At 38.3% G+C, this 26,460-nt stretch overlaps 1 protein-coding gene across 1 annotated transcript; it reads left to right on the top strand.

Annotated features, from left to right (window-relative positions):
- On the top strand, positions 1-26,460 carry LOC149011649 (putative beta-1,3-galactosyltransferase 12). Its single transcript, XM_089164150.1, has 7 exons — positions 1-389; positions 557-709; positions 806-888; positions 7,458-7,554; positions 7,643-7,756; positions 23,963-24,102; positions 26,269-26,460. The coding sequence occupies exons 2-7, from the start codon at positions 621-623 to the stop codon at positions 26,370-26,372; spliced, it is 627 nt and encodes a 208-aa protein (XP_089020276.1). The 5' UTR covers positions 1-389; positions 557-620; the 3' UTR covers positions 26,373-26,460.

Genomic DNA, 26,460 nt, shown 5'->3' with positions numbered 1-26,460 from the left:
GATCTCGGATTCATGGTTTTCATCAAGAAAGATCTCTGATTCATTGATGGTTCTTGCTTTTCTTTCCTCACCTACAATCTCTTGGTTCTGCGTCTCCCAAATTTCCTACGATCTTTGGATTGCCAGTTTGTGGAAATAGAACTGAAACATGATTACTTACCAAATTAACTCAAGATGCTTCGTATCATCAGTTAGATCTGATGTCACTAAAGCAGAATATTGTAGGGCTCACGAACTCTACGGAGGTTTGGCGGCACCTTGCACATTTTATGTGAATGTGTAAATGTGTTACTCAGTTACTCTGCTTAATGATCGGGCAACTAAATTTCTTTATATGTTGAATCATTCCCTGGAGGCAGCTGAGCAGTATGAATCTCAGCCGGATCGATGTAATGCTTTCCTGCAAGTTTGATTTTTCATGATTTTTGGACTGAGGGTCTCAGTGCTCAAAGTCTGATGTCCTTGATGCTTGTTACAGAATATCTATTTGACTTCTCTACTGATAGCACTTCTCGTCTTCAGTTTTCGCATATTCACTTGATCTCAATCTTTGCAGTTCGAAGCAGTCTAGTGGATTCGCTTACCGTTTTGTCATTGGACGACCAAAACATGCAAAAAGAATGGCAAATCTTAAGAAAGAGAGAAACAAATATGGTGATATATTGCTTTTAGATCTTCAAGACGAACACCCAAATCTGGCATATTTAACGTGAGACTTGAGACTCTGCTCTTAATTTTTAAAATTTGTTACTTGCGATCATTTGTTTTTTGGGGGGTGGTCTGCTCATTTTCATCTCTGTTGTAGATTGTTATTTTTCAAAGCAGCCTATCACCGTTTTGAAGCAGATTATTATGTCAAAGCTGCTGATGACATCTATTTACGACCAGGTAAGTGCCATTCATGCATTTCACATTGTATTTAACTGATTAGTCTCTGAAAAGCATCACAGTGGCTCAACCTTCTTTTTTGTATCCCCTTACCTTTTCCATCATAACCTATGCATATAGTGTGCTATAATTGGCCTAGGATTGGAATGATTGCTAGCTGATTGAATAGTAAGTTTTAGTTATATTTGAGTATTAATCCCGTCTTAAAATGGGGAACAGTTGCTTATATTTGGGGAGTACTAATTTTGTTTTAAAGATAAGGCTTAGTTGCATCAGTCAAAAAGAGAGTAAGAAGCATTAGTTAGTACTAAGATTTTATTGGTAACGTTTAAGCATTACGCTTTATATGCCAGCTCATCAGTCACCACCACAACAGACAGCTAGTTGCAGCCTGAAGAGTGTCCTTTAGCTGTTTGGGTTATCTACGGGTCCTTGTAGTTCTTTTTATCTATAACTCCTAGTAATTCTCTGTACCCTACAGGTCCATGTTATCTCAACTACTTTACCCAAATAAACCGCATATAAATATATATGAAGTGATAAATCTATTCTTGATGAATTAACCAAAGACATTCAAGATGAGGTTTGTTGGTGTATGCTTTTTGCTGATGATATTGCGTTGAAAGATGAGACACAAGTAGGGATTAATATCAAGTTGGAATCATGGAAAGCAACTTTGGGGATGGGTTAGGCTAGCAGATTCCTGGACAGGGCCACATAGAAGTTTGACTTGAATGGAGATGAAGTTGTAGAACACCGTTTTCAGCCACAGCAAGAATCCAGGCTTGACTTCACCTTGGACTTCCCAAATTGAACAAACTCAATTGCAGCAGCAATACTCACAGGGGGGGGGGACTTGAACCGACAGTAATTTATTGATAATTTGAATTCTGAATTAATGCCTCTTGAGTGTGTTTTTCTTTTTGGGGAGGGGGTGGACCATGGAAGCAGGGTGGGTTCTTTGTAAAAATAAACTGGAGTTGTTGAATAGAACTTCTAATTTCTAACTGAAAATAGAAACGAATCTAACTCAAAATAGGAAAAGAGAAACTAACTTGCTAGCTGATTTGGTCTTTATAAGTCAGACCTGTACATGGGCTTGGACCCAAACTGTGGGCTTTTAATGAAACCTAAATTGATTTAAATAATAACCAAAATAACCCTCTGATTGGGTAGAATTACTGAACTGGCTTTGCAAAGCTAAAAACATGAATGAGCAAAGCTAAAAACATGGAAAAATAATGTTTGTGCTGCTGGGCAGCAAGCCTAGGGGCTTCTTGGCCTTTCATTTGTGTGGGAAGGCTTGACTCTGCATCACGAAGCCCTGGGGCTCCACAGCATTCTAGTGGATCTCAACCTTCACAATCCTCTCTTGATGTGACCCCATGTCAAAGGCCAGTCTTCAGGATCAATTCAATTGAATGCACAGTATAATTAGGGTTCCTCAACCCTATGGTTGTGGTGTAGGAGATGATTAGGGGTTGTTAGGGTTTAGAGGATATGGGGATCCTTTGTGATATGGGTTGTGAAGGGATGATATTTTAGGGAAAAATGTAAGGTTAATATTTTGTGGTCAAATATGTTCTTAGGATCTCAAGGATGCATAAGCCATCCCATGGGAGATATGGGATAAATTCCTTAAGATGGGAATTGGGGTCTATAGGTGTAAGGATTGGTTGAAACTTGGAGGGAATGTATACAATAGTATGTGGATATGATCCCCCAAGTTTGGTGGGTGTTGGATGGCTAAATCAAACTTAGTGGCCACTTGGGTGGCGAAGAGGCCTACTTCAGCTGAAAGCCCTTCGCAGTTCTTTCAGGAGGGGTCCCCTAGGCATAAAGGATCTCCTTCAGGCTGATAGAATTAGTGTTTCTTGCTCTGGGTTTTGTTAACCCAGGTGATGTAACCCAAAAAAAAGATAATAAGATTTTTGTCTTTAGGGTTTTGGGAAGTACAAAAATTTAAGAAAAATAATTATATCTTGAAACCAGAAGGTCAGAATGGGATCAAATTGGGCTCCAAGGTCACTAGGGTTGGGGCAACTGGGTTCCAAAATTTTGGGGCAGATCTAACGGTTAGATTGGCGTAGATCTGACCTTGAATTTTCATTCTCTAGAAAAGTCCGAAAATTCAAGAAGAAAAAAAAAAGGTGTGATGGAAGGGGAAAGAAGAGGGAAGGCTAGGGAAATTTGCTTATTAGTATAGGAGGGATGATAACTTACAGTTATTCTGGGGATTAGAATGTTGAGTTTGCTGAAAGATTGCCAAAGCCAAACCCAAAGCTGCCACAAGTTTCCTACCTTGGAAACCCACCACTCCACTTGATAACTCCTTCAATCAAATTTTGTTAATCATAAATACTGATTTCTTTACAGGCAAAGGACTACGTTTAGAGCCTTTACATGAAGGATGTCCTAATAGGACTCAATGAACAAAGAGTTCTATAGAACTCACACTTAAAACTCAACTAGGACACTTAATTAAAGAAAGACTAGGTGTAAGGACCCCTAAATAATTAATAATTGCAGATTAAAAGAATTTCCTAACTTAAGAAGGAATCCAATTTGAAATAAGATTCCGACTTGAGTGTCCTACTTGGACTGTGACTCTGTTATAACTAAGCAAACAAGGACTCAAATAACAAAATAAAAATAGATTTGGACTCCTATAATTATTCTGAACCTAACAAGACTCACTAGGACTTTAAAGAGGAAACCTAAGTGACCAATTTGCTCCTGGCTAGGTTCGGCCTTCCTGGAGGTGCTGCAAGAAATGCTTTTCCGGAAATGGGGGGAGGGGGGGCGGCGGCTTGGTTACATGACCTCTTTATTATGAGTTTGACTTTTGAGGATGCAATCATTTTCTTCTTCTCTCAGCCTTCCATAACGTTTGTACTTAATCTCTCTCTAGCTTCCAAGAGGAAAGTGTCCCCTCTTGCACTCTTAATGTCTTCCAGTTCTTCGCTCATATGTTCTGCAAGGATATACCAATGGCTCTCTCTCCGCCTCCTTTGTGTCTTCCAGAGTCTGCTGGGGATGGCTGCACTTCTGATGGTACTGCTGTCTCTGGACCAGTTGTAAATCTGGTCTATGTCAAGTGGTTCCAGCAAGACCAGCTCCTTCTCAGCTGCTGATTTCTCTCCCTAACAGAACTGATCCTTTCGCAGGTTGTGAAACTTAAATCCTTGTACTAGGTCTGGTCCAAATTGGAGTGTATGTTTCTGCTCTCACTCATGCTCATGCCATGCAGACATGTCTTCAATTATCTGCACTCAGAACACCTCTCCACACCAATCTTTAACTCCTCTGCAGCCGCTGGTCAGCCTCTTGCCGATGTTGAGCTGACTAGCTGCATTCTAAGTGGGGTGTCTTCATGACCTCAGTCACCCCTGAGGTCAATCCTATTACCTTGAATGACCTCTCCTTTATGGTATCCTTGCAGTCATTCCTTGGTACTCAACTCTTAAGTCTATGTTTCATCCTGTTGAAAGTTGATACATCCATGTAAATTCTTCAACAGCCTCACCATGTCATTTTGGTTCTCATTTATGTCGACGATATTACTACTTTTGTCATTCCGCTTTAAACCCTCAAGGTTGAGTATCTTGTAAATGACCTTGGCCAGGTCAGTTATTTTCTCAACATCAAGGTTGCTCATTCCCTTGATGGTTTGTTGCTGTCCCTATGGAAGTATATTTTGGATTTTTTTCTCCCATGTTAAAATAGTAGAGGCCACTCATCTCCACAATTGACACCCAAGGTTTCCTCTCAGGCAATATCCATATTTGAGGGCCTTGTACAACTGGATCGCACCGAGTGTCACAGATTTGTTGCTGCCCTCAAATACCTTACCTTCACTTCCCCCAAATTGACTTTTGGTGAATAAGGTATGCCAATTTATGAGCTGCCTTACTGATGAGCACATTTATGTGTGAAATCTTAGACCATAAAGCATGCATTTTTATATACTTACAATGGAGCTGCTAGGGTATTTCTCTATAATTTGCAGCAACAGGTCAATTGGTAGGAAAAAATGCTAAATGGACGATGATGATGATTTTATGGGATATGTCATCTACAGAAATAGAAGCCTAAGCTTTTATGCACATCAAGGACATTAACTACAAAGAAGAAGAGCACAAGGGCAGGAACATAGTTTCCACAAAATAGATGTTTATCAGATTATATTAGATATTGGGCTCATCTTGTTCGTAATTTAAAATGTTGCAACATTACTTCTTTGAGCAGTTCAATCCAATATTAGGATAGAGGGTCAAATAGAAAAAACCATTTTGGTCGAAGTTAGAGCTCTAGTTAGTTTTAAGTATCCGTAATTGTTAGAACAAGAACCACGGAATAACGAATCGACAAAGAAACAAAATGAAGATACAGGGATTTAACTTGGTCCAAACACCAATACGGTGTGCTACATCCATGGGTGAAGAGGAATAACTTTTTCACAAGCCTTCCGCTTCCACCATAGATCTCCAAAAATGGGGCATTTGGGTCATGCCTAGTTATTTTTTAATAGTAATATTCAAGAATTCGGGTCACAACATAACAGTAATATTCTCTCTCCCCTCTGTCTCTCCCTTTACCTAGTTATTTTTTAATTAGTTTATTTTGAACTTTTTTGTTTTTCCTCCTATTATTCCATCCTTATCCTTAATTGGTTAAAATCCTAGATCAAACCCTAATCTTTCTTCTATATAAACCTCAACTACTAATTCATACTTCACTTCTATGATTCTCTTTTCTTTTAGGCTTTTCTACCTACTGCTCCTTTGTTATTTTAATTTTCTTAGACTCAATGTTTAGGAATTTATTTGCTTGTAATTTTCATTAATGGAATTAGCTTCTTTAGAGTTGTTTCTTTTCCATTCAAGCAAAGTGTAATCTTTAGATTTTATCAATGGAAGTACGATATTTCCTTCAAGTGCAAGAGTTTTTACATGGTTTGTCTTTCTCTTAGTTTAGCAATTTTAGATTTGGTTTTGTCTGAATCTGGATCTTAGGGTTGGTAGAATTTCAAATCAAGTAAGTGTTGATTAAGGATCCAAGTACGTAGCCTTCATCAGTTGTCTTCTCTCCCTCCAATTCCCGCTTATATCTACCATCATCTTAATTTAGGGTTTTTACTTTCGGTGTTTATATTAGTGATTCCCTTTCCCCAATGGATCCTTAATGAGAGATGCTTACATTTATGCCTCTGTCTAGTTAAAGATTCAATTTGTCTACTTGTTTTATTTATTTATTTATTAATTTCTCTCTATTTAATTTATACTATTGTTTTCCTTTCCCCTATGGATACTTGATTAGATATGCCTATAGCCATGCCTCTCTCTAATTAGAGATCCATTTTATTTATTATGGCATTCTTTATCGTTGCTTTATTTCTTTCTTAGATGATGAATGGTTAGGTTTTTCTAATTTTCGTTCCAAATTCCGATTTCGTTAGATGAATGTGTTGGGACCGTTAGTTTAGTTTAATTGATTCGCAAATTCCATCTCACTCTCACGTTGCTTAAGTGATTAAAATGAAATTGTATATTTCCCTAAGATCAACTTATTGGCTACACAATACCAATTGCTTGCGGTTACTTTTAAATTTGATAAACACTTACCACAGCATGTTGGATGGCTATCACAAGGATTATTCATTATGCCCTGATGACTATACTAGCAGCTATTCAATCTTTTGGGGATCCTATCTTATCTTCCAGGGGTCTTGAAAGCAAACTGCTGTTGCATGTTCCAGTGCTGATGCTAAGTACAAGGCTTTCACCAATGCAACAGCTGAGGTCATTTAGGTTCACTCATTGCGGATATTAGCTACCTTGTTTCCACTCTTTGATATTGTGGTGTGACAATGTTGGTGCTACACATCTATCCTCCAAGCTGGTTTTCCTTGCACCCACAAAGCACATAAAGATTGATTTTCCCTTTCTTTGTGATCTCATAAAATGGGGTCTCCTTGATATTCAGTTTCTTCCCTCCAAAACCAGCTTGCTGACACCCTCATAAAGCTGCTGCCTTTTGCTCGATTTTAGCTACTGCTGACAACCTCCGCATTGGTGTTTCTGAGTTTTTCATGTGGGGGAGTGTTGAAGCAACTGCCCTTAATGTGCCACCTCATCAGTCACCACTACAACAGACGGATGGTTGTAGCCTAAAGTACATTGTTCGGACCCTAGGATGGCCACGTGGAGGAGAGGGAGAAAATTAGGGTTAGTTGAGGGTTATAAATAGAGGGACCAATGAGTGGAGAGGGTAGGGAATGTTTTGGAGAGTCTTGTGGGCAGCAAGGAAACGATTGGAAGATTTGAAGAGTCCTATTGCATTCAGGTTACTTTTTAGGATTAGATTTGAAGAGTCATATTACATTCAGGTTACTTTTTAGAATTAGATTTGAAGAGTCCTATTCGAATTGCGAGCCACAAACTGACTGGAAAGCTGTTTTGTAATTAATGAATTTGCATTTTCTTCTTATATTATGAATCAGGTAAGTATGCTAGTGTCCCTATACCTAGCAATATGAATTTATGATTGGTTCATCATTCATTTTTCAGATCGGCTTGCAGTACTTCTACGTAAGAAACGGAATAATCCAATGACTTACATTGCCTGCATGAAGAGCGGGGAGTTGATTAATAACCCTATGGAATGGTAGAGACCTTGTGTTATATAGTTTATGATAAGATTTGTTGGTCTAGTATTCAATTGGTCATGGAACTTTATCATTTGAAACTTTCAGGTTTGAGAAGTCGGGACATTTAATTGGAAATGAGCATTTCGTTTATGGTTATGGTCAGATATTTGTTCTCTCGGAAGAGATTGTGGCAACATTGGCAGCTGCAAAAAATACTAGGTCTGCATTCTTGACTTTGCACTTTCAATTTTGATAGCTGGATGGTTTATGGTTTTCATTTTTACTTTTAGGCAGTAATGATACTGTTTGATGAACATTTTATTTAGGGGAAAATACATCCCCCTCCCCTTTTTACTTTGCCTATTTAAACTTTGCCACCCTCAGTGTTCCATCATTACTCCTCTATCCCCTACAGTTTACAATAAGTTACTATTGGATTCATGCCATCAGCTGTAGTATCTTTTTAGTCCCCAAAATATCCCTGGGTGAATGTAACATGACCCTATTACCCTGTGGGGGAATGTTGAGAAAGCTTCCAACCAGAGAAGGTCACTTCTGACGACAATCTCTCTCCTCCCAATGCTCCGACTTTGTCAAACCCCTATTCTTCCACCTGGGGGGTCGGAAGGTAGCGAATTGAGAATTTTTTTAGGAGGGAAAAAAAAAAAAAAAAAAAACCCTTCAAACAGAGAGAATCAAGGATGAGAAAGAGGGGAGGAATGAAGCTCAGATCAGTGAAAAAAGCACTTAAATTCGTAGCAATTCACCCTCTTCTATAATTGACAGAAATCTTTGAAAATCAGAAGATTAACTGCTCACTTTTTCTCACTCTGGTTCATTCTAGTTGTTTACTGTGTCAATTTCACTTATGCTTTTCCAAAACATCTTATGTGCAGAGGGTCTCACTGGTTATCTCTTCTAAATCTGCTCCAATCTTTATCTTGTAATTTGTTCCTCTTTTGCATGCATGTATCATTATGAAGCTGTAGAGCTCATCTGCAGTTCACCATCATTGCAATCCGGCAGCTCTGTTCTCTTCTTGTTTTGCATTCCATGTAGTTTTTTTATTATTGGTTAGTCAATTCAACCAGCATGGAACCAACCAAGTGAACAAAGCAATGGACCAGGCCAGTTCCAGCCAGCCAATTCTGTTCAGGTGGTCTTTTAGAATGCCAAAAGGAGGCCAAAACAATGTTCACGTGAACAGTGTCATAACCCATTTTTTGACCTATAGGTAATGTCCCATAGAGAATCTGTGGGCCCAAGATTAGATTACACAAAGTTTTTATTCTTTGGAGATTTAGGATGTTAGTTTATTTTCTATTTTTGTTAGTTTAGTTCAGTTTCCATTTTGGTAGTTTCTAATTTTAATTAGTTTCTATTTCCACAAGATTCTATTGTCACTAGTTACTAGGATATTAATTTTAGTTTATTAAGTTTTAATTTCTTATAAAGGTTTTAGCTAAGCTATAATTAGGCCCTTACCTTGCAATAAAAAGAGACTTCTGGAGAAGGGGGTAAAAAAGAGATGAATTGAATTTTAGCATTGGGCATCGGCAGCCCTGCCCCCTCACTTTCCCTTCTTCAAATCTAATTCTTCTTGGATTTCCCCTTCTTTCCCCTGTCTTCTTTATCCTTCTTTCTTCTCTATCCTGTCCCTCATGACAATTGGCTCTGAAACCTTTTTTCTTTTTTGAACTCTGTTTTGAATCTAACATTTCGCTGTCATGCTTCCTGTTCTGAGTTAGCTCCAATAAGAATATTGTGTATCTCAGAATCTGCTTCAGATTCAGACCAAATCTATTCTTCCTCCCACCTAGTCTTACCAAACTTATTCCTTAAGTTGAACCAGATATTCAACCAGAATTTCCACCCAACAAGGCTATAATCTTCTGAGATTTTAATATCTTTCAAACTGCTTCTTTATTTCCGTGGTTCTCAAATTTCCCGAGAGTTTCTAAACCCTAAGCCCGGGTACTATCTCTGTACTTACTCTCAAAGAGGTAGAACACCACAAGCTTGTAGATAAAATCATTCCTCATCGTAGAATACAGAATTCATGAAAAAACTAGTGAATACCAGAATATGGTACTCCTGTAGTCCCCATTCTATTTGGATGACAGTTTTACATGCATAGTTACAATTGACATGCTAAAGAGATCAGAAACACCCCAGAAAATGTGCATTAAGAAACAAAAGAATGTCAATGGATCTAATACTCCTTCAGTTAACGAAATGTCGCCCAGCTCCTTGGCAACCTATATTTCAAGTTGGATGGTACTGACAAGTTTGCTCAAGCCTGGAGACATAATTATGGCAAGGACTTCCTGTGTTAAGAGCTCATAGTTGAAGCTGAATGACCTTAATTGATTTTGATGAAGTTTATTCTGGAACAAGTCCTCCTTGAACCTTTTCCTGGTGACTTCACCCCCACCATCTCTTCTTTTTTGATATTTATCCTTTATGAAGTTACTTTCCCACCCCTACAGGGGTCCAAGAGCTTTAGTTTCTGAAATAAGGATTCTTGAATTAAGGCTTAACCAAGAATATCGGAATGAATTATTACTGAGAGAAGGAGAAGAGGAATGACAGACCCAAGCCCACAAGCGAGAATGTTTGTCATTCGCTTTTTTGTGGAGGTCTCCACTTCCTCCTCGTTTCTCACTTTTGTGTTGGTTTTGGAAGATAATGGACTCAACTCCTATTTAGTAATCCACTTTGAAGACCTCCCTCCCCTTTGCTGTCACTGTAAGGTGTTCGACCGCTCTACTTCCGATTGCTTTGACAAGCCTCTCCGACTTGGACCCTTCGTCTAATACCCCTGCAACCCCCATCTCTGGAAAAACCAACTCTCTCCTCTCATCTCCATCCCAACTACTCTTAACCTCCTGTTCGACCTCGCTCATTGCTCTAGATCCATCCTCCACCCTGAGCACATATGGGCTGTCACAGTCAATGCGATTGTCGTTTAGTCACCAAGTCGCTGCTAAGAAGTCCTTAGGCCCATACCTCTGTTTTTCCCCTGCACTGAAGCTCTCCTTCACTAGTAAACCCCTCTTTGATGGTCACTGCCCACCAGCCATGTCGCTGCCCTGCACTCATTAGGATTTCCCTGCACTAGGAGCCTGATTCTGCTGATCACCTGCAATCCGACGCTGCTACCCTCCTGCAAACTTTCTCTCTTATTCTAACTCGAATGTTGGAATCCTATCCTTGATGCTATGAATGATCTTGTTGTGGTTCCTTTTAAGCAAAGGAACCCCCCCCCCCAAAAAAAAAAAAAAAAAAAAAAACACTCCTACATTGATACTACCCGTTCCTCTTCTTGCATAGATGTTCCGAAAGAAGTTTGCACAACTGACGCTTGCCATTTGTTGAGTTTTTGGTTGGGCTTGGTCGTTAGTTTGACTTTGTATCTTCTCCCTCCCCCCTTCCCCCACCTCACCCCTAGGCCCTAATCCCTTTCTTTCTCTCTTTTGGTAATGAACTTTTCTATTCATACTGAAAAAGATAATGGTTTGGGGTCCTTCAAAAATAAACAAAAAACAATAGAGGTGATAGCAAATACATTATGGCTCTTATGACCTATATTAGCTTCTATGGTTGCAACAGTTCCTTTTGTGCAAGGATCTCCATTTCAACCAGGCCAGAAATCGAGACATGTTGGTTTCAACTGAAATTTCAGTCAAAACTTGGAACTTTTCAACCCAAGTTTCTACAGTAGGTTTTGGCCTCTTTATTTATTTATTTATTATTATTATTATTATTATTTTGTTTTATCATTTTGTTTTTTTTGCCTAGTACCTATTTTAAGAATAAGGAACACAATGGAACCAATATTTTGCTTAAAAAAAACCTCTGAAAAGTTATTGTTCAAGTATACTAACACATAAGTGGTTCCCTGAAATACAAACTTTGTAAAGTTGAACAAAACTGTATTCCATACTTGAATTGCTTCATAGAAAATTACATATACAACAAAATACAATTACCAAATACAAGTCCCAGTGTCGGTTCCAAGTTGAGTGCCTAGCTGGAATCGGTGGATCCATGCTAAATAACATTACCTCATATCCAACCTCACTCATGGCTTTGGAACCATCCTTCACCCCACATTGGTAGTCGTCATTGTCCAACCATCTCCATTCAATCACCAGTTCATCGTTGGGATGTCCTCAAGCCTCTACCTCTATTCTCCCTCCTGCTACAACTCACCATTCCAGTCAACCCCTCCTTGGTGGTCACAGCTCTACCTACCATGTTGCAATCTGGTACTCATTAGGATTCCATGCATCACCTGCCTAGTTCTGCCAGTCATTTGCAAGTCGAGTTGTTGCCCTCTTGCAAACTCTCTCCCTGCTGATTTCAGCTTGAATGTTGCAATCATTTCCCTTGATAACATCAACGGTCTTGAAAGGAACCCCCTCAAAATCCTACATTGCTGCTGCCCCTTCCTCTTCTTGTATAGATGATCCCCATAGATTCCTACACAATTGAGCTTCTCCCTTTTTAAGCGAAGAAGCTTGCTACGATTCTAGAGTTTGCGCTATTGTTGCCTGCTACAATAATACCTGTGCCCCTCCCCCTCTCTATTTTTGGCTCTCATCTCTCCCTTTGTATCCCTTCCAAGCCCCCCCTCCTTCCTCCTTTTGAAACTTCCCCAACAGTTCCCCCTCTACCTCCCATTTACCCCTTTCCTCAATCCCCTCTAAACCATCTCCCTTCCTGATCAACCCAAAATAACTAGCCCCTGATTCGCCAATTAACTTGGCCACTAACCCTTGGTCCAACCCTCCCCCTCCCCCTCCACTTGTAGCCCACTCTTTCCAGCTTAAGCTCATCCCTACCCCAATGCCTTCTCTTATTACTTCGGCCCATCCCAAAACCCCCTTCTAAGCCCATCCCTCATTCTTCCTACTTGACCCTAGACCCTCGGCCCATTCCCACCTCCCTCAACTACCTCTGGGTCCAATCCCTCCCCTTCTCCCCTACCCTTGCCACCCCTCTCGGCCCATGTCTTGTCCCCCCTTCTTCACTAGGCCCTGATTCCCCCAACCCCCTTCCCTTCCTTTGAGCCTAGCCTAGCCCTTAAATCCCCTTCCTCCTTTCCAGCCTCCTTCCCCCCCCCCCCCCAAAAAAAAATGGGGATTTGTAACTTCTTAAGAGCCTTGCCAGTCCTTTCTTCATCGCCCATTCTCTTGCGGCTTTGACCCCTTTGAACTCTCCTTTGGAGGTGGCTAATGTTGAGCCCTCTAAACTTGAAACCCATAGCTTAGACCCCAGCCCCCTTTGAGGATGGTGAGATCCTTGAAGCTATTAAGGATCTTGATGTCCTTAAAGATGTCCTAGAGCCCAACCGTGGCAATTGTAGGCAAAGCAATCACAGTACCAAGAGGCGCCACCACATAGATGGAGATTTCATTATAGACTTCAAGACTTATTGTAATAAGAACAAAAAGAACAAACAGAGGAATGAGGATCCAGTTTCTTGCTCCAATTTAGCCTAATGATCTCTTCCTTTCTTTTGGTGCTCGCCCTTATTTCGCTTTTAGTCTTATTACTGTTTCATGAGTTTTTGGTTGGACTTGGCCCTTAGTGTGCCTTTGTATCTTCTCTCCCCCCCCCCCCACCCCCCCCCACCCCACCCCAACCCCTTTTCTTTCTCTCCTTTGGTAACGAAGCTTTCTATTTATCCCAAAAAAGTAATGGTTTGAGGTCCTTTGACAATAAACCAGAAACAAATGTGATGGGAGGACAGAATAGAGAATGTAGGAAGAAGGATAAAGAAGAGGAAATCTTGGAAGTAGACTTGAGAGGCAGAAGAACACTCATAAGAGGAAGAAAAGAGGAGAGAGAGGGAGGCTGCAAACACCCAAAACTCAAGCTTTACTTCATTCTATTTCTATTTCATGTCTCTATTTTATTGCCATTTAAGGGCCTATTTATGGCTTGACTAAAACTTTACAAGAATAAAAACTTATTAGACTAGAAATAGAAACTAATATCTTAGTAACTAGTGATAATACAATCTTGTAAATATAAAAATGATTTGAAATTAGAAATTGATGCAGGACAACTAGCCAAGATACAATTTGAACCAACAAAGACCAAAACACAGTTCACATCACTGTTCACGTGAACAGCGTCACAACCCCTTTTTAGGTATGTTGTGAGTATTCACAGTGGATTTTGTGGGGCCCAAGATCAGATTTTTTTTTTAGGTTTTATTCTTGGCAGATTTTGGACCTTAGTTTAGTTACTTTCTATTTTCGTAAGATTCTATTGTCTTTTTTCAGTAATCCTTAAGATTCTATTGTCATTAGTTACTAGGATATTAGTTCCTATGTTTAGGCTACTAAGTTTCTATTTTTTTTGTAAAGCTTTAGCCAAGCTATAAAAAGGCCCTTACATTGCAATAAAACAGAGACCTATGGACTAAAAAAAATGAATTAAAGCTTCAGCAGTGGGCGTTTGCAGCCCCCTTCCCCTTCTCTCTCTCACCTCTTCTCTTCGTTTTCTTCTGAGTGTTCTTCTTCTTTATCCCCTTTTTCAAGACTGATTCTTCTGAGATTTCCCCTTCTTCACCCTATCTTCTTTATCATTCTACATTCTCTATTATGTCTCCCATTAATTTGGCATCAGAGCCCAAACCTGGGTAAATGTCTTCTCTATCTTGCAGTCCGTTCAACTTTCTTTTCTCTTGTCCCTACTTTTCTTCTCCTCCTTGAGATGCAACTCTATCTATCGGATTCTTCAATCTCTCAAGCTCGCCTCACTTTTTCTTCGTTGCAAATTTCCTTCTTCTTATGTTTTGTCTTCCCGACTACTTCTCTCTTATCTATCTTCTTTATTTCTTCCTCTTTCTGTGATCTCCCTCTCTATTCTGTTCTCCATTTTGATTAATATCACTGTCACAAACCTTATCGGTCTTCACTTGGACACCTTCAAGGGGGGGAAAAAGAACATACTTTGAACTAGTGCTTTCCATACAATATCAGATATTTCTTATTTCACTAAAAGGACGTGTTTTTTTTTTTATTATTATTTTAAGAGAGGGAGAATCGATGCAGGACAACTACTCAGGATTCAATTTGAACCAGCATTGAAGGCAACCTCAAAACATGAAAAAGATTGGCCAAAACACTATTTACGTGAACAGTGTCACAACCTCCTTTTTTGGCATATTGCAAATATTCACAGTGGATTTTGTGGGGCCCAAGATTAGATTCTTTTTTGAAGGTTTTATTCTTGGAAATTTTAGGACCTTAGTTTAGTTTCTATTTAGTTAGTTCTAATTATAGTTAGTCTGTAGTTTCGTAAGATTATGTATTCATTTTTTGGGAAATCCTTAAGATTCTATTGTTACTAGTTACTAAGGTATTAGTTTCTATGTTTAGGCTACTAAGTTTCTATTCTTTTGTAAAGCTTTAGCCAAGCTTTAAATAAGCCCTTACATTGCAATAAAATAGAGACTTATGGAATAGAAAAAAGATGAATTGAAGCTTTAGCAGCGGGCATTTGCAGTCCCCTTCCCCCTTTCTCTCTCCTCTCCTCTTCCTCTTCTTATGAGTGTTCTTCTCCTTCTGTCCATTCTTCAAGACTGATTCTTCTAAGACTTCCTCTTCTTTCCCCTATCATCTTTCTCCTTCTACCTACTAGGGTTTATATTTTAGCCTCATGCATGAATAACTAAAATTGAAACGAAAATAAGGTCCTAAATCTCCCTAAACAAAATCTTCATAAAATTTGATATTGGGCCCCACAAATCTTCTATAAAGCATTATCAATATACCAAATAAAGCACTATGATTGCTCACGTGAACAGTGTTTTGGCCTCTCTTTTTCATGTTTTGAGGTGGCCTTCAATGCTAGTTCAAAATTGGATCCTGGCTGGTTGTCCTGCGTCAATTTTGCGTCTCTTAAAAAAAAAACTTGTCCTCGAGTTTCAGTGAAATAAGAATTGCCTAATATTGTATAGAAAGCCCTAATTCAAAGTATGCTCTTTTTTTCTTTTCTTTTTTTTTTTTTTTGGGGGGGGGGGGGGAGAAGGCGTGGGAATGAAGAAAGATAAGGTTTGTGACAATGATATTAATCAAGATGGAGAACATAATGGGGTAGAGGGCCACAAAAAGAATAAGAAATAGAGAAGACAAATTAGAGAGAGAAGAAGAACTAGTAGAGAAGTCGGATCATAAGAAGAACGAAATTAACAAAGAAGAAAAGTTCAGAGCAAGATCAAGAGAGTGAAGAATTCAATAGACAAGAGAAAGTTACCCACATTTGGGCTTTAATCCCAAATTGATGGGGGAAAGAATAGAGAAGGTAGAAGGATCAAGAAAATAGGAGGAAAAATTAGACTTGAAGTAGGAGAACACTCATAAGAAGAAGGGAAGAGAGGGGGGCTGCAAACGCCCAAAACTGAAGCCAAATGCATGAATAACAAAATAGAAACTACTGAAATATAAACCAAAATAAGTTCCTAAGTCTCCCAAAATAAAATCTTCATAAAATCTGATCTTGAGCCCCACTCTTCCATGAAGCATTACCAGTATTCCAAATACACGGCTATGACATTGTTCACGGGAACGGGACTTCGGCCTCCCTTTTTCAGTTTTGAGGTGGCCTTCAAGCTGGTTCAAGTAGGTTCTTGGCTGTTGTCCTTCATCGCAGTGGACGTGACAGCAAATACATTCTGGTGCTCATCACCTGTATTAGGTTCTATGCCTGCTACAGTTCCTTCTGTGTTCCTTTACCCCAATAAAACATGAATTGTAATGGTATCTATAGACTTATAAACTTCTGCAATTTTGCCTCTTCCAGCGTTGTATGTTAACTCAGACCTCAGAGTAATTTTTCCCAACTGAAGTTACAATAGTTGGTGGGTCAGTGGCGGTGTGAGGTGAAGGGTGTGAGGGGTGCAATGTTTGTGGAAGAAGTGCAGGGGCCCACCTTCTTATCATAGTTGGCAAGGTGCCAAGGTGATTGAAGGCCGTGGCAGGGAAGGACCCAAAAAAAAAAATACTAGGTGCATGTGATCTAGAACCAGTCTTGAAGACAGTTCATCCACTCAAGCATCTTCGGTAATGGCAAGTCAACTAGAAGGATGGTTCTTTCTCCTCTACCTGTGAAGTAATCCACTCTCTTTAGAAAGTGATTGATGGAAGTGAGAGAAAGACCCAAAAGGGTAGGCAAGAGGGGAAGGAGCTTCAAGAAGTGTAGGGAACTACAGCCCTGTTGCGCCCAATGTGTTACTTTTTATTTCTTCTCTTATCCAACATTATTTAGTACATCAATATATATTCGTTGAATCATCAAATATCAATATTAAGTTTACTTAAGTAATCAAAAATCATCATTGAGCCACCTCAAGTTATCAAAAAACAATATTGAGCCATATTAAGTCATAGAATGAGAAGACGTTTGAATTTGAGACTTTTGAAACAGATGGTTTATGCAGTTTTATTTTTTTGGGTGGGGTAAGAATTGGTCATTGTCATGACATACTTATCTCACGCTTGGTTTATAATATTCTTAGAAAATGTGATCTTATCTATGAGTCATTGAAGTTTTCTCAATTCTGAGAAATGTTCTTGCTCTTTAAGAAGTTTTACTAGTCAAATGATTTTGATTTTTACTTGAGATTTTTAGTATTATGCAGAACACAAGTCTAGCATTCCAACAAATTCAAGATGGATGGAGTTATTCTGCGCAAACGTTAGTTAGTATGTGTGAATACTGTAAAGTTACTCTAAATGGAAATAATATTCTAGATAGGAAAAAAAAAAACGAATATTCTAGCACACTGAATATTTTACCATATTAAGATTTACAGAAACTTAGCTTGGAAAAAAAATCCAGCAATAAAAAGTCAAAGAATTCACCAACCGCTAAAATTCTATAAAACATTATAAATCATTTAGTTAATGTCATTAGGCATAAAATAAGCATTGAGGCATTCAATACCAATGAGGTGGTCACTGCCTGGACCACCCATAATCCGCATTTTAAATGCAACCTGATAACCGTGCCTTTTATACTAAACCAAACTTTAATTGACACAGACAAGGGTGAAGTAGTCTTTTTTATAGAAAAAATTCGACCGAAATTGTCGAAATATCTGCATTTTTCAAAAATTAAACGAAATTCGAATTATTTAGGAAAAGTGTCAAATTTTAACTGAAATTTCGGAGATTTCGACCATTTCAAACATTTCAACCGAAATTTCGACCAAAATTTTGACCATTTCAACATTCTAACTTGTTTTTCCTTAGTTTTTGTTGATTTCTATCCCATTTTCACCTAATTTTCACGATTCATTTGCCTTCAAACACCTCTTTTGCTCATTTTTTGCCTCCAAACACCTCCTTTGCTCATTTTTTGCCTCCAAACACCTCCTTTGCTCATTTTTTGCCTCCAAACACCTCCTTTGCTCATTTTTTGCCTCCAAACACCTCCTAAGCCACAACAGCTACAAAGGAAACTCCGGCAACAATAGAATGTGAAGCATGAGCCATACCCAACAGTTCCAAACTTCCCTTTTTCATTTTTGTTTTGTTCATGCCTTAAATGATCTTGTATTGCCTTGAAATTAATATATGTTTAGCCTAGGACTATGATCTATGATTGTGTTTCGTTAAACTTATCTTTTTATTATTTGCTACCATTTTTTCATTTCTTGATTTTAATAATTATTTTTTAAAATTATATATTTTTATTTTATGTATATATGATATATAGGCTTCAACTTAATATATGTGAGACACCATTGCTTGATCTAGTCGGTTATTTTATTTTGTTGACTTGTTGTATATGTACCATTCTACCAAACAATTCATGTATGCTGATGATTATAGGTCTGTATGCAATACAATTTTCACTTGTCGAAACCAGTCATTTGTTAGTATACTTGAATGATAAATTTCTAACTTTTTTCTTTTTTAAAATACTAGTTCCATTGTGTTTATTATGCTTGAAATAGGTAGTACGCAAGAATCCAAATCATTTTGAGTCCATATGAGGCCCGAAATTGAACTTCCAATTTCCAGAAAAAAGTGTCTAGTTTTAACCAAAATTTCGACCGAAACATCGAAATTTTGGCCTTTTGCAAGGTTGAAATTCCTGTTTTGGTTGAATTTATTTCCTTGGTCTTTTTCTAAGTTGTAACTAACAGCAAAATAATACCATTGGCCAGGGTGGCTCTGAGTGTAATAATGGAAAGTCAAGGGGACGAAAGTATAATTAGGGAAAGAAGAGACAAGGGGGATGTTTTTCCCCTTTAATTTAATTATATTTTAAATTCAAAATAATGAAATCAGTTTTACCACAAAAAAATAGCTTCTCTTGTGGTTAGTTGTAGACACTATTAATCCAATTACCTGCAAATTTCCATTCATAGATTAAAAACTTGAAGGTGAGGACCAACTTGATCCCTCAACGATCTGAGCTCACTTGAGATGTAGCCGATTTATTGCATTTTTTCCCCCTAGTTTGAATGGCCATCGCTAAGGGTATACGATGGAGGATGGGGCTGAAACTGGCTGTCTAGTCTATTTAAGGCATTTTGAACCTTGATGCCCTTTGGTTTATGAAAAAATAACTCTAAGCTAGAGTTCCATGCCAGACCATAAAGTGTAACCACTTTGATGAATTAAATTCGTAAAATGCCCTATCCTATGCATGGTACACTCACAAAAAGTAATCAACTCATACATTTATGTTCAAACAAGTCTTTGATAAACATGACAAATGTTCAAACTTCAAATTACAATTAAGACTACAGATTGGGGGAAGTTGTAGTTCAAATATTGAAAGCAAACAAATCCAACGAGATTTGAAGAAAACTTTTGGAAAAAAAATTTTAATTTAGGGGTAAATGGTTACCTTCATTTTGGGGATGTGAAAATAGGTTTTGATGCTTGTAGATGTGAGGTAAATGTCATAGGAATCACCTGTAATGGAGTCTTAACCAAGATTCTCATGAAAAATGTGAAGAATGTTGAGAGGTTCCAACAAGGAAATGCCAAAGAGTGCAAAACCTTAAGCAAGGCGAGTTGAGATATCTTGATCTTAGTTGAGTTTTATACTTGAGTCTTGTTGGTTTGATACTTGGTTGAATCAAAATCTTAAACCTAGATCCTTGGAGAAAATTTTGTTGAAACTTAGGTTTTGACCCAACAAAAAGCCGAAATTTTCAGTCTTCGACCAAATTTTAGGTGGAAACTTGGTACTTTTTTTTTGAATTTCGACCTAGGTTTCAGGCAAAGTGCGAAATCTCGGCCGAGTTTGCCGGTTCACTAGTGACCAACCAGGCGAATTGGCGAAATCTCAGATTTCACCGATATATGCCTGCAATTAAATAAGTTATAATTTGATATATATAAATAATATAATATCACATATGTGATATGTCACATCACATCCTGCAAAACGTCGATCAATAATATATTATGTTTGGATAAAAAACTCATCATCGTCAATCTTTAGTATTAATTAATTGATAAAATACTCATCACCATCAGTCTTTGGTATTAATTAATTGATAAAATGGTAAAACATGAAGTCATTCTAACTTTCTGATAAATGCTTGCCCCACTAACTAGTAACAACACATCACCTTTTTACCTTAAGGCTTAAGGATTGAAAAATTTTATTCTTCACTTCGTCTTCTTCTTCTTCTTCTCTAAACAGCCTGCAAGTCTACTGAACCGATAATGATCCTCGCAAGTGAAGCTGTGAAGGTGAGGCACCGTCTCGGCCTCCACCATGTCTTCTTCATCCCAATCTCTAATTGGTCAAGAAGATCAGAGGCGATAGTGTAACTGTGTAATCGAATCCAACGTAGCCAGTAGAATGACAGGCTCTAAAATTTGTGTTTTAGGTTTTACGTTTACGTTTTTTTTACCTGTTTTAGAGAATCGGAGGTAGTTGCAAAGGAGCAGTTGCAAAGAATCGGAGGTTTTTCTCTCGTTCTTTGGCTCGAACCTACGAGGCTGCTGGAAAATCATGTATTTCGCAGAAGTTTTGGTGATATTCGTGATTTTCCAGTGAAATTGTGCAATATCGTTTTCGCTTCAATTTTAAAATCGCCTTATGTCGAACTCGGTGAATTTCGCTAATATGTTTTACCTTGGTTTCAGGCCTTGTATGACCTCCATTTCTTTGATTTCTTGCCTTCTACCTTTTTTAATCATAATAAACACAATGGACCTAGTATTTTGCCCCAAAAAAAAAGACACTCAAAAATTATCATTCAAGTATACTAACAAATGACTGGTTCCAACAAGTACAAAATGTATTGTATATATGCATAGAATTATCAATATACATGAATTGTTTGATAGAATGGTTACATATACAACAAGTCAACAAAATACAATGACAAACTAGATCAAGTGATGGTGTCTCACATGTATTAAGTTCAAGCACATATATTATGTATACACGTATTTTGAAATTTAGAAAATGGTTTTAAAATAAAAAAGTTTTAAAAAATAGTTTCAATAATCAAAATATAAGTTTAACACACAATCTAAGATTAATAGTCCTAGACTAAACATATATTAATTTCAAAGCAATACAAGATCGTTTAAGGCTTGAACAAAACAAAATTTGAAAAAATGGGAAGTTTGGAACTGTTGGGCATCGCTAATGCTTCACATTTTGTTTCTGACAAGTTTCCATTGTAGTTTGGGCTTAGGCCCATGAATAGCTATTGTAGCTTTAACAGTGTTTGAAGCAAAAGAAGAGCAAAGGAGGTGTTTGAAGGCAAAGTAGTTGTGAAAATTAGTGAAAATGGGATAGAAATCAACAAAAACCAAGGAAAAACAAGTTTTAGTGTCAAAACTTGTGAAGTCTTGGTTGAAACTTGTAAACGGTCGAAACTTTGGACCTTAGGAAATTCTTGGAGTTCCGTTTTGTTTTCAATTTTTTGTGGATATTTTTGTCAAAATTTGGGTAATCTCGACCGATATTTATATCATACCCAGATCTTGACTCTACCAAGATCTTGAGTGAGATTGTGTGGTTTTTTATTCAATGCTCATCTAGTCTTGCTAAGTCAAACAAGCAAGATATTGTGAGTTCTCAGTCCATGATTCCATTTACTCAACATGGAGCAACTCCTTTCTCCAATTTGAGTTTCATGAGATTCTGGTACTCTCTCTAGTATCACATGAACTAGTATCAATATGAAGACAAAACAGACTATAAATGGCAGGAATTATGGTCAGTGCTCATTGGTCTTAGTCTTTGCTTCATAACAACAAGCCCCCCCCCCCCCCCCCCCCCCCCACCCCACCCCAATAAAGGCACCCAAAAAGAAAGTCATTATCCTAGGCTTTTCTTATCATTTGGAATTTCTAGTTTGGTGATATACTTTCTCATGCTAGGACTGGTGTAACCAAAGCTGTTGGTGTTGAAACTGGAATTATCACCTCTACATCCTTGTGTCTATGGATTGAGGTTATCATGCTGCATGATTGCATTTTTTTTCTTCTTCTTTTCTGTAAGAAGCTTCTTATTAGAATGAGAAGAAGTACAGAATGGGCAGTCCCCTAGATCCCATATATGAAGAGAGGGTAGGGTGCTCCCAGGGCATCCCCTCCTAACCAGTGTCCCAAACAGATCTACCCAGTTACCCCATTTAAAGCACAAATGACTCCACAATCTACATCCTTCTGGATTTGAGAGCAATCATGTAATCAGCTGGTTGATTCTTCTTTATGCAGCTCCTTAGATGTCCACACTAGCTGTCCATTATCCACTTTGACAGCAACCATTTAGTCAGCTGGCTGATTCTGCTCTCTGCTTACATGTCTGAATTGCTTCTGATTGAACTGATAAGGCAGTCACTCTACTCCTTTCCCTGCATAAGCTAATAAGACCTGCAAAATCATTCCTTAACACACCTCCATTGGCTGCTGCTGCATCCAATAAAGCTCCGTCACAATGCAAAGCCACCATGTGAGTGGGTGGCTTGATCCAACTGCAGGTGTTAGGAACTCTAGATGCCAGGCAACAAGAATGCTCCATTTCTCTGCCAAGAAGAATGTCCATTTCTCTGCCAACAAGAATGCTCCATTTCTCTGCCATAGTATTCCGCTCCCCCTATAATGTTTAAGGCTCTACACTTGGCCTAAACATCCTCAATGATCACTGCTACTAGCTGGACCTTGTCTCTCATTTTATCTATGGGTATTCTGTAATTTCTTTCAGTCCAAAGCTGCTGGATGGTTGCACGCATGGCTAACTTACCAATTACTACAATGTTGTCACTTGTATCCTGGTGACATATTACCCAGAGTGCTGCCTCTTGCACCTGTGTCATGAGGTTTCTTTCATCTGTTAGTCTTTCAAATATACCACCCCATACTGAAGAGTTGAATGTGCACTGATAAAACAAGTGATACTTGCCTGCCCAATAGAAAGTACAATTTCTTTGTGTTTGAATATTACTTTTGGATTAGTTCTCCTTAGTTGGGAATGCATCCCTAAGACATCTCCAAGTGGTGAATGAATGCCTAGGGACATGTTTGAACAAAGACCAACAAATCACAAACAAAAACAGAAACATCGAAGGAAAACAAAATAGCATTGGTTCACACTTCACGCATCAACATGGGTGTGCTATGTCCGCATGCGAAGAAGAACTCTCACCATGTAGGAAGAAGATTACAATGTAGATCTCTCAACCAATTGTCAAAAATGGTGTTATAAAAATCCCACCCTAAACCCTAAGGCAAAAATCCAAATCTCACAATGTCGCCATAAGAGAATGTAGGGTACATATTTATAGAATTTAATCAGGTAAACAGGCTAACCCATTGGGTCGGGTTGTACCGTACCATCCACACCCCCATCCAAAACCGAGATCCCTCTACTTCAATGCCGGGTATGAGTATTTGGGTCCACATAATCAGGAACTATGCTGCCGACCAGTCCATCCTCTGAATTTTCTGCCTGATGAGGTTCCAAAGATGATTTTGATGGAAAATACTTCTGGCACATTTCTTTTCCACACCACCAGCCAATACTGTCCACGTTTGGTATATCCCTCCAGATCTCAGGCAGAGTAGGGGAATGGTCTGTACACATTGCCAGTCACCGTTGTGAATGAATCCATGATTGCATTTGTTCCTTATTTCTACGTATTGAGTTAACTGCAGCAAACCTCACCCCTGTGCCCTTGAATAAATGAAAAGGAAGAATTTTTCATTTCAAAATCTTCTTTGTTTGATTTTCATTAGAATGCTGGTTTTTTCTTTTTAAATATATTAAATGATCCTATTGCTGCTGTAGTTACTAAAATCAGTCTCTTTGACGACATTTTATGATAAATATGTAATATCTCGTTGATAAACATTCTGGTCAAATTTCAACCTGTATCTTATTGTAATCCTAAAGTTGTATATGCCATTCCTTGTTCAGTTTGAGAATGTCAAGCAATGCCGACGTCTCTGTTGGATTATGGATGCTAGCCATGAATGTCACCCATGAAGACAACCGGGCATTATGTGATCATCATTGTACACCTACGTCTATTGCTGTCTGGCTTCCAGGATGTTCAGGTATACAAATTTATTGATAGTTTCCTCCTCTTATTTCAGTTCTAATTTCTCATCAAGGCAGCTATAGTTTAGAAGTGCATCAAAGGACAGTTGGGGCAAAATATCAAGTGCATAAAAGTAAGGCAGTAACATGTTAATGTCGATGGCACTAATATTTTAATGTTGATTCTTACCAAAAAGAAAAAGAAAAAGAAAAAAAATTCGAAGGTTTTATCTTTGATAACTTTACCTGGATTCAGAATCTGAGAGGCCAATTGAGATCGCATTTGTTATTTTACATTTCTGATGGGGTCATATCAAAAGGCTGATAAATGGCAGTTGTCAGACCTTGTTAAACTCTGTTGGCAGTATGCATCTTGGATTATGCTTTTGACCATTATTAAAAGAGCCTGGTTTTCAAGATGAGGTCCCACGGTATTTGTGCTTTGCCAATGATTTCTCATTGGTGCCCTGGTGGATAAGAAAGCAAGACTTAATGCGGAGTTAAGAGCTTTGGAGGTCAACCTTGGAAACAAGAGGCTTTAAGTTTAGTAGAATAATTGATGCTGACATGGTGCAAATCGAGGAAAGAGAGATACCACAAACTCACAAAGTAACTATTTTTTATATTCAGGGTCAGTCATAAATAAAGGTGACATGGAGGATGATGTTTGTCAAAGGATTGAAGTGGGATTGATTAATTGGAGAGCTGTATCTAGAGTGTCATGTGCCCATCATATTACTTCAAAGGTAAAGGACTGTTGTATATCTAGCTGTGATGTATGAGGCAGAATGTTGGGCAGCTAAATAATGTCATATGCAGAAGCTATGAATAGCCAAGATGAAGATGTTATGATGATTGTGGGGAGGATAAAATAAGAAATGGATATAAGAGCTGACTTCAGAGTTGCCTCAATCAAAGACAAACTCTGAAAATCACTTGAGGTAGTATTATGAGCATTGTTCATCGAAGGTCTAGGGACACCCCAGTAAGGAGTGATATAATCCCTATTGAAGCATCTGAAAGAGCTACAGGCAAGGCTAAAATGACCATAAGAGAAATTCTGAGAAAGCACATACATGATCTAGGTCTTTTTCCTAATATGACCTATTAGAGGTTAAGCATCCATGTAGCATACTCCAATTTGAGAATTCTCGTGACTTGTTGGGCCATTATACTCTTATTTTTCATTTTCTTTTTGTCCATCTCCTCCCCCCATCTCTTTTTTTTTTTTTTTTTTTTTTTGGACGGGGGGAGGTGAGAGCCGTTATATATGAGTGGACTTAGACTGAATAGAGTCGAACCTTTATAATTATTTTGTGCCTGCCTTTGGTGTTGTGTTTATCTTTCTTTGTTGAATTGTTCTTAAACCATTAGTATCTAAAAGAGGCCGTTTCCACTTGTTCAACCTATTCAACCCCCTCTAGAGGTTGGTTTTCAAATAAATGGTTATCATGGTTTTTATTTCTTTTTTCTTTCTCTCTTTTTTATGAATAATTTTGTAGGATTGTGCTAGGGCTGTGGAATCAATTAAGGGGAATGAGGGACTGTGGAATCAATTATTGTTCTGTTTGAGGCAAGCTTGCTTGCTGAGAGGGGAAGACCCTTGGTTGGGGCGTCTTGAAGGGTATATTCACGTTTGGGGAAGATCAATTGTAACGGGGTCTTGCTTAATCAATTACAGTGGTTGAGTTTAATGCATCAATCCTTCACATTTCATCTTCATCCTCTGTATACGCCATTCAGTTGCTGTGTGTGAATTAGAGTGAAGCCATTAACGTTGAGGGCTGTGGAGTGGTGTGTGTGAAACCAAAGAGGAAACCACTAGCTAGTTACAGGCATTTCATCCATTTAATTCAGGTTTCAATTGGGGGTTCCTATCAATCTCAAATAGAGCTGATCAGAGGGAAGGTATCCATGTAGCTGACCCATTTAGTTGGTTTAAGGCTGAATTGCTTCTGTTTAACAGGCAATAGATCTTCGAGGTCTACAACTGAAACATTGGTACCTTCTTGGAAAAGATTATCTAGAAGAGGTTCCAAAGATTATCCACTAGGATAGGTGATCAAAGTCGTGATCCTCCTTTTGCTCTTCTTGGACTATAATGCCCACTACCTCCAGAATAATTAATATTATTAGTTAATCTGTAAAATGCTTTAGACTTGACAATCTGGAAATTTTTTCAGGTTCATCATGTAAAGGATATAATGGGCAGAAGGAGCTTCACAAGACCCATATTTGTTCCAAGAGTCCAACAGTACCATCAATCCAGTCCAACACTACCATCTGATTGACAGGTAGCATTTGCATGGGATCCTACCTGATATTAAGCGAGCAAGTAAAATGAATTTATCCTCCTTTTGTTATGGAGAACCTCT

The sequence above is a fragment of the Hakea prostrata genome, chromosome 7, assembly GCF_041222555.1.
Source record: "Hakea prostrata isolate BN-2017 chromosome 7, UWA_Hpros_2, whole genome shotgun sequence".
Lineage (NCBI taxonomy): Eukaryota > Viridiplantae > Streptophyta > Magnoliopsida > Proteales > Proteaceae > Hakea > Hakea prostrata.
The sequence above is the reverse complement of the archived record's forward strand: the minus strand, read 5'-3'. Positions and strand labels throughout refer to the sequence as shown.

Coding starts and splice junctions, on each gene's coding strand:
- LOC149011649 (XM_089164150.1), top strand. CDS start 621: ATGGCAAATCTTAAGAAAGAGAGAAACAAATATGGTGATATATTGCTT. Junction 710..805: donor CCAAATCTGGCATATTTAAC/GTGAGACTTGAG, acceptor TCTCTGTTGTAG/ATTGTTATTTTTCAAAGCAG. Junction 24,103..26,268: donor CTGGCTTCCAGGATGTTCAG/GTATACAAATTT, acceptor AAATTTTTTCAG/GTTCATCATGTAAAGGATAT.